Here is a 7758-nt window from a genome sequence, read left to right as displayed (position 1 = left end):
TGGTTTGGAGGGAAAATAAGATGAATAATATTTTTGCCCTTATTTGATATATTTTTAAAAAAGTTAACCTATTTTAAAAATTATATTAGAAAAACTATTTTTATTGATATTAGGACTCAAAGTTGCCCTTATCAACTATAACCCCAAATTTTATTACCAATTTTAAGTACAAAAGTCTTAGAAAAAATAAATTTATTTTGATTTTCAGTACAAGGACGTATTATTATTTTATTACAAAACAACTGCAAAACTGATTTTTTTTAAGCCAATGAAGTCCGCAAATTGGACATTAACGTGGGCATCTTACCGAATTTTTAATATCTCAATTCTCAGTGGTCTAAAGACATTTCTATATATACACATGCATTCATTGATAGCTTTCTAACTCCCTGTCGTCTAACAGACAATTCATCTATGACTGTTTTCCTTCTCTGAGTTTGAGTTGTTTCAACTCTCAGAAATTCAAGATTTCAACATTTGTATTTCTGGGTTTTATCGGGATCTTGCCATCTTGGTGGGTTTCACGGAATTGGGCAGTTTTGGGTAGCGGAATGGAGAGTGGTGAGCTTTACAGAGTCGGTAGTAGTTTACGTATAGATAGTTCTTCTATACGGAGGAACAGTATAGTCGACGACGTGTTTCAGAGATCGTCTCGGCATGAAGATGACGAAGAAGCTTTGAAATGGGCTGCTCTTGAGAAACTGCCCACTTATAACCGTATAAGGAAAGGTCTATTGTCAGGAGTAGGGGGTGAGACCAAAGAAATTGATATTGAGAGTCTAAGTTTACAAGAGAAGAAAGTTTTATTGGAAAGGTTGTTGAAAATTGCAGACGAGGATAACGAGAATTTCTTGTTGAAGCTCAAGAACAGGATTGATAGGTATTACAGACTCTTCTTCTTTTTCTTTTCCTTTTCCTTTGTTGGCCAACTGGGTCCTTCGTATACACTTACCCAGTTACTTCCTCTGCTTCTTGGTTTATGTTCAGAGTTGGACTTGATATTCCCAAAATCGAAGTCCGCTTTGAGCATTTAAATGTTGATGCAGAAGCTTATGTGGGTAGCAGAGCTTTGCCAACAATCTTCAACTACTCTGTTAATATGTTTGAGGTGGGTAACTGCATTCAATATGTTGATCACCATGTATTGTTGTGTATATACTTGCATGGTAATGTCACCTTCAAAAATAAAACCACAGGAATTCTTGAACTATCTCCATATTCTTCCAAGTAGAAAGAAACCACTATCAATCCTTCATGATGTTAGCGGAATAATCAAGCCCTGCAGGTAAGGAGTCTTGATTGGTTTGAACTTTGGTTCTGTTTAGTTAATTAGACTCCTTATGATACTCATGTCTCATTTCTTGCTGTGAAAATTACAGAATGACGCTCCTTTTAGGCCCCCCGGGCTCAGGAAAGACTACATTGCTTTTGGCCCTGGCGGGAAAGCTTGGTTCAGATGTTAAAGTAAGGAAGAATCACTCCTTGTGGCATGCTTTGTTGAATCTTGGCTGTTTTTCTTTATTTATTTGGTCAAACATCTACTCTACTGGTTTAAAAACTGATTTGGGTTCTCTACTTCTGAGATTACAGTTTTCGGGGAGAGTAACTTACAACGGGCACAAAATGAATGAATTTGTCCCACAGAGGACAGCGGCCTACATCAGTCAATATGATCTTCATATAGGGGAAATGACTGTGAGAGAAACCTTGGCTTTTTCTGCAAGATGTCAGGGGGTTGGAACCGGTTATGGTAAGCTGAATTGTTTTGGCTTATATAATTCAGCCCAAGGATTTCCAAGGCGCCTGAGATTTAACTTTTCGATAAATCTGCAGAAATGTTGGCAGAGCTTTCACGAAGAGAAAAGGAAACAAATATTAAACCTGATCCTGACATTGATATTTACATGAAGGTAAGAGAAGCTACTTGGAAACAGGTACCTTGAGATGGTTTGTCATGGCCTCATGGGGTCTATGTTTAAGACAAAGAAATCAAGAATTGATAGTTTGACACACACTGGAGCTGCTTTTGATTAGTGACCAACTAATTGCTTGAATCTAATATATGAAATAGGAGCACACTAGTTTCTACACTTAGATGTCCCTGAAGTGGAGACTTTTTTGGTTACTTTCGCAGGCGGCTGCACTAGAAGGACAGGAGGCCAGTGTGGTCACGGATTATATACTAAAGGTATCAACGAAACCATCCATGGATAACAAGGTTCCATGAATAGAAGATGACACTGAATATCTTCCTTCGTAACCCTCTTAAAATGGCAGATTTTGGGACTCGAGATTTGTGCTGATACCCTTGTGGGAGATGAAATGTTTAGAGGAATCTCTGGCGGACAAAAGAAGCGTGTTACAACAGGTAGGACATTCCAGACAGTCCTTTTGTTTTTCATTTCTTTTCATTTTTCATTCTTCATGTAAATTTGATTTGAGTTAATCCAATTGAAGTTCTCAATTAATATGGATAGGGGAGATGCTAGTTGGGCCAGCAAGGGCATTGTTCATGGATGAAATATCAACTGGATTGGATAGTTCAACAACTTTCCAGATTTTGAATTCACTCAGGCAATCTATCCATATTCTTAATGGGACTGCTCTAATCTCTCTCCTTCAGCCAGCACCAGAGACTTATGAACTCTTCGACGACATTATTCTCCTTTCGGATGGACAGATTGTGTACCAGGGCCCCCGTGAAAATGTGCTGGAATTCTTTGAATCAATGGGCTTCAAATGTCCTGAGAGGAAAGGAGTTGCAGACTTCCTGCAAGAAGTCAGTATAGCTTCAAAATCCATCACCTTTCTCCCGTATGTTTCTTCTCCCATTGCATTCTTTAGAAAAGCCAGGACTGACATCAGCAAGCATTTGATAGGTAACATCATGGAAGGATCAGGAACAGTATTGGGCACGCAAAGATGAGCCTTATAGGTTCATCCCTGTCAAAGAATTTGCAGAGGCATTCCAGTCATTCCACGTTGGCTTAAAATTAGGGGATGAGCTTGCTAATCCATTTGACAAAACCAAGAGCCACCCAGCTTCTTTAACAACTAAGAAGTACGGTGTTAGCAAGAAGGAACTATTGAAAGCTTGCATCTCAAGAGAGCTCTTGCTAATGAAGAGGAATTACTTTGTCTACATTTTCAAGATGACACAAGTGGGTAATAGGATTTAGGAACTTTTGGTTGAGAATGCCTAGCTCATATTTGTGATTTCATTGTTTTAATCTGTGGTTTCAGCTTACAATTCTCGGATTCATTGCAATGACACTATTCCTACGGATTAAGATGCACCGAGATTCAGTAATTGATGGTGGGATTTACATAGGTGCACTCTTCTTCACTCTCATGATGATTATGTTTAACGGATACTCAGAGCTTGCCTTGACAATATTGAAGCTTCCTGTATTTTACAAGCAAAGAGACCTTCTCTTCTACCCTTCTTGGGCATATTCACTGCCCACATGGATCCTGAAGATCCCATACACGTTTTTTGAAGTTGCAGTTTGGGTGTTCATGACTTATTACGTCATAGGCTTTGATCCAAATGTAGGAAGGTAAAGAATATTGAAAACACATTATGGTGCCTTTCATCAAGGTCATCTTTTACTTTACCTACCATTGTTCATTACATCAGAAAATAACTCCAAGAACGTTTCTGTTGCAGGCTTTTCAAACAGTATCTTCTACTGCTTGGTGTTAACCAGATGGCTTCTGGGCTTTTCCGATTTATTGGGGCAGTGGGAAGGGACATGATTGTTGCAAACACATTTGGGTCCTTCTCATTACTTGCAATTCTGGTTATGGGAGGATTTGTCGTATCACGAGGTACAAGATAATTCAAATAGAGAAATTTTGTTATGCTCTCTTCTGGATTACTTTCTTAGGTTCAATTATAGTCTAAGATTCTTTGGTGCAGAGGATGTAAAGAAATGGTGGAAATGGGGTTATTGGATCTCCCCTATGATGTATGGGCAAAATGCAATAGCAGTGAATGAGTTCCTTGGGAATAGCTGGAGCCATGTAAGTGGGTTGCTCTTGAATTGAAATGAAAAAGAAAAATAAATTAAAAATAAGGAAAAGAAGCCTTCTCTGACATTAGCTATGGTATGAATTCTATATAAATGCTATAGGTTCCTCCCAATTCTACAGAGCCACTAGGAGTGACTGTCTTGAAGTCTCGTGGGATCTTCCCTAAAGCATACTGGTATTGGCTTGGAGTGGGGGCATTGGTGGGATACATGTTCCTATTCAATGTTCTTTTCACTTTGGCTCTCTCTTATCTTAATCGTGAGTATGCTATTGTTGCATTGTTTTATTTTCAATGTTTATACATCTTGTGCTAATAATTGGATCAAATCATTGCAGCATTTGGAAAACCTCAGCCAGTTGTATCTGAGGAAAGCTTGAATGAGAAATGGGCTAACAGAACCGGAGAATTTATTAAGCTATCATCCAGAGAAAAGAGCTCTGTTTGTCAGACCTCATCTACAGGTGATTGAGCCTACTGATTTTCTATATACCTTCTACTTTGTTGGTCTGAACTTATTGATTTTATAAAGATGCAGAGGAAGGAAATGAAATGAGAAGTATGTCGTCTGGCATTTCACCTGCAAGTACAGAAACTATCAATGGCAATCAGAACAGAAAACGGGGAATGGTTCTTCCATTTCAACCTCTTTCCATCACCTTTGATGAAATTAGATATTCTGTTGACATGCCACAGGTATTTGAGGACTTCAAAACAGAGGCAACTTTGTTTAGGCTCAGTTTGGGAAGAAAGCAAATACAAATATGTACAGTACAAAACCTTGTAAATTGCATTTCTAAACTTTGTATTTGCATTGTACATATTTGTATTTGTACTCTTTCCAAATCAAGCCTTATGAACAGGAAGGGTTCTTTCTTTCTAGTTTATTTGACAATACCAACGATTACTTGATAATTCTGTACACCCAGGAACTCAAAGCACAAGGTGTTCCAGAAGATCAGCTAGAGCTTCTTAAGGGAGTGAGTGGATCTTTCAGGCCAGGAGTCCTTACAGCTCTTATGGGTGTCAGTGGTGCTGGTAAGACCACTCTGATGGATGTCTTGGCTGGGAGGAAAACCTGTGGATACATTGATGGATGCATCACTATATCAGGATACCCAAAGAAGCAGGAAACATTTGCTCGTATATCTGGATACTGTGAACAGAATGACATCCACTCTCCTCATGTTACAGTCTATGAGGCCCTTCTTTATTCTGCTTGGCTTCGATTACCCCTTGAGGTCAAGTCTGCCACCAGAGAGGTTGGTGAATTTGAAATATTAATCCTTGTCTTATGTTTGTTTGTTCAGGCCTACTTGGGGTTTTAATAATTGGTAGATCTAATTGATGAAACTAGATGTTTGTTGAGGAAGTCATGGAGCTTGTGGAGCTGACCTCACTAAGAGAAGCTCTGGTTGGCTTGCCTAGTGTGAATGGTCTCTCGACAGAGCAGCGCAAGAGGCTAACAATAGCAGTTGAGCTCGTTGCAAATCCATCTATAATATTCATGGATGAGCCAACCTCTGGGCTTGATGCAAGGGCAGCAGCCATAGTGATGAGAACAGTGAGGAATACAGTGGATACAGGACGAACAGTAGTGTGCACAATCCACCAGCCAAGCATTGATATATTTGATGCCTTTGATGAGGTGATACATGTTTAATTCAAAAAAAAAAAAAAAAAAATCAGTAGGCTATACATGAGTTAACCAATATTTATAAATAAATGCCTTCAATGTTTGGAAAAAACAGCTACTTCTGTTGAAGCAAGGAGGAGAAGAAATATATGTGGGACCATTGGGACGCCATTCTTGTCATCTAATCAAATATTTTGAGGTGAGACATTAAGCAGAAAGAAGGCTGTAGATAGATAAATTTTCCATAGAGAATTTCCAGTCTTACACCATATAATCTTGTTTCATCAAGGGTATCCAAGGAGTCGGTAAAATAAACGATGGCTATAATCCAGCAACGTGGATGCTGGAGGTGACTTCCAGAGCACAGGAAACAGTTCTAGGGGTCAACTTCACTGATGTATACAAAAGCTCTGAACTTTATAGGTTTGTTCACTTATAAATTATCTAACCCTCATGCCTGATTTGACACTTAAATCATTGCTGCACTTATTAATTCTTACTAATCCATGGAGAATACTTCAGGAGAAATAAAGCACTGATCAATGAACTAAATACACCTGCTCCTGGTTCAAGTGATCTTTACTTCCCAACTCGATACTCACAGTCTTTCTTCACCCAATGCATGGCTTGTCTGTGGAAACAACATTATTCATATTGGAGGAACCCACCATACACTGCTGTAAGGCTGCTTTTCACAACCTTTACAGCTCTTATGTTTGGGACTATATTCTGGGATCTTGGATCCAGAAGGTAATTCTCTTTTAAGGAAAATGTAGAAAATAAACCAAAACTCCAATCTTACATTCTCATCTCCATATCCCTTCTGAATTTATTTTGAATGTTGAAAAATGCAGGAGCAAACAACAAGATCTTTTTAATGCAATGGGGTCTATGTATGCTGCTGTTTTGTTCCTTGGGATACAAAATGCCTCATCTGTGCAACCAGTTGTGGCCATTGAACGAACAGTTTTTTACAGAGAGAGAGCCGCTGGAATGTATTCAGCTTTGCCATACGCTTTCGGACAAGTAATTACTTTTCTTTTCTTTTTTTTTTTTTATCGAGAGATTAACAATAAAGATTTCTCAAATGAAAACATAGTTGTCTTTGTATTTATCACAGAATATCCTTGTTTGTTGTGCAGGTTATGATAGAGGTTCCATATATCTTCTTGCAGACTTTAATATATGGAGTTATAGTGTATTCCATGATTGGTTTTGAATGGACAGTGGCCAAATTCTTTTGGCATCTCTTCTTCATGTACATGACATTGTTATACTTCACCTGTTATGGGATGATGACAGTGGCCGTGACTCCCAACCATAACATTGCTGCAATAATTGCCACAGCATTCTATGCCATATGGAACCTTTTCTCTGGATTTATAGTTCCACGACCAGTACGTTCTGATTAATCTTATTTATGCCACACCATTGAGGTAACAAAGACTAATTCTTTTCTGTTGGACTGCAGAGGATTCCTATATGGTGGAGATGGTACTATTGGGTGTGCCCAGTCTCCTGGACCTTGTATGGACTGGTTGCATCGCAGTTCGGAGATGTAGAAGAAAAGCTTGATTCAGGGGAGACGGTGGAAGAATTTTTGAGGAGTTATTTTGGATTCAGACATGATTTTATTGGAGTTGTTGCTGTTGTGGTCGTTGGATTTACTGTGCTCTTTGGTTTCATCTTTGCCTTTTCAATTAGAGCATTTAACTTCCAAAAAAGATAGGAGGTTTTACATGAGTCAAGAGGAGCAAAACAGGAATGAAGTGATTGATTTCTGCTATTGATCCAAGCTTGGTAAGGACATGACGAGATTCCAATAAAGTCCTGGTTTATTGGAAGGAGGTCTAGAGAAAGAGAGAGAGAGAGAGAGAGAGAGAGAGAGATGTGTGAGTCAAGAGATAGTATTGTAAATGTAAGCAAACAAATTTTCATTTATGTCTCTACTGGGATTACATTACTGAGCACGTTCCATAGTCCCCCATGAAAAGAATTCTGTCCAAGCGCCTTAAGTTTTCCATTCAACCCAATGTTCTAAAACCCAGCCAAGAGGTTGAGCCGTCTACTGACGCCTACTTTTTTTGAG

At 38.8% G+C, this 7758-nt stretch overlaps 1 protein-coding gene across 2 annotated transcripts; it reads left to right on the top strand.

Annotated features, from left to right (window-relative positions):
• The first annotated feature begins 288 nt into the window (after positions 1-288).
• LOC104595284 (pleiotropic drug resistance protein 1-like) lies at positions 289-7639 on the top strand. Of its 2 annotated transcripts, none has more exons than XM_010255960.3 (24): positions 289-880; positions 988-1108; positions 1197-1285; positions 1380-1464; positions 1591-1750; positions 1834-1910; positions 2135-2188; positions 2278-2368; positions 2478-2779; positions 2880-3161; positions 3244-3560; positions 3671-3831; positions 3923-4026; positions 4137-4293; positions 4372-4497; positions 4572-4729; positions 4963-5295; positions 5391-5681; positions 5785-5868; positions 5959-6092; positions 6192-6419; positions 6524-6695; positions 6812-7066; positions 7141-7639. In XM_010255960.3, exons 1-24 carry the CDS (start codon positions 552-554, stop codon positions 7396-7398), a joined length of 4368 nt encoding a protein of 1455 aa, XP_010254262.1. In that variant the 5' UTR covers positions 289-551; the 3' UTR covers positions 7399-7639. The 2 variants fall into 2 exon arrangements, with proteins under 2 accessions (XP_010254262.1, XP_010254261.1); XM_010255959.3 differs by having other exon boundaries at positions 4566-4729.
• The last annotated feature ends 119 nt before the right edge of the window (positions 7640-7758 follow it).

Source organism: Nelumbo nucifera, chromosome 2 (assembly GCF_055504915.1).
Source record: "Nelumbo nucifera cultivar China Antique chromosome 2, China Antique-T2T, whole genome shotgun sequence".
NCBI classification, from domain to species: Eukaryota; Viridiplantae; Streptophyta; class Magnoliopsida; order Proteales; family Nelumbonaceae; genus Nelumbo; species Nelumbo nucifera.
This window is presented reverse-complemented; position numbering and strand designations above follow the sequence as displayed.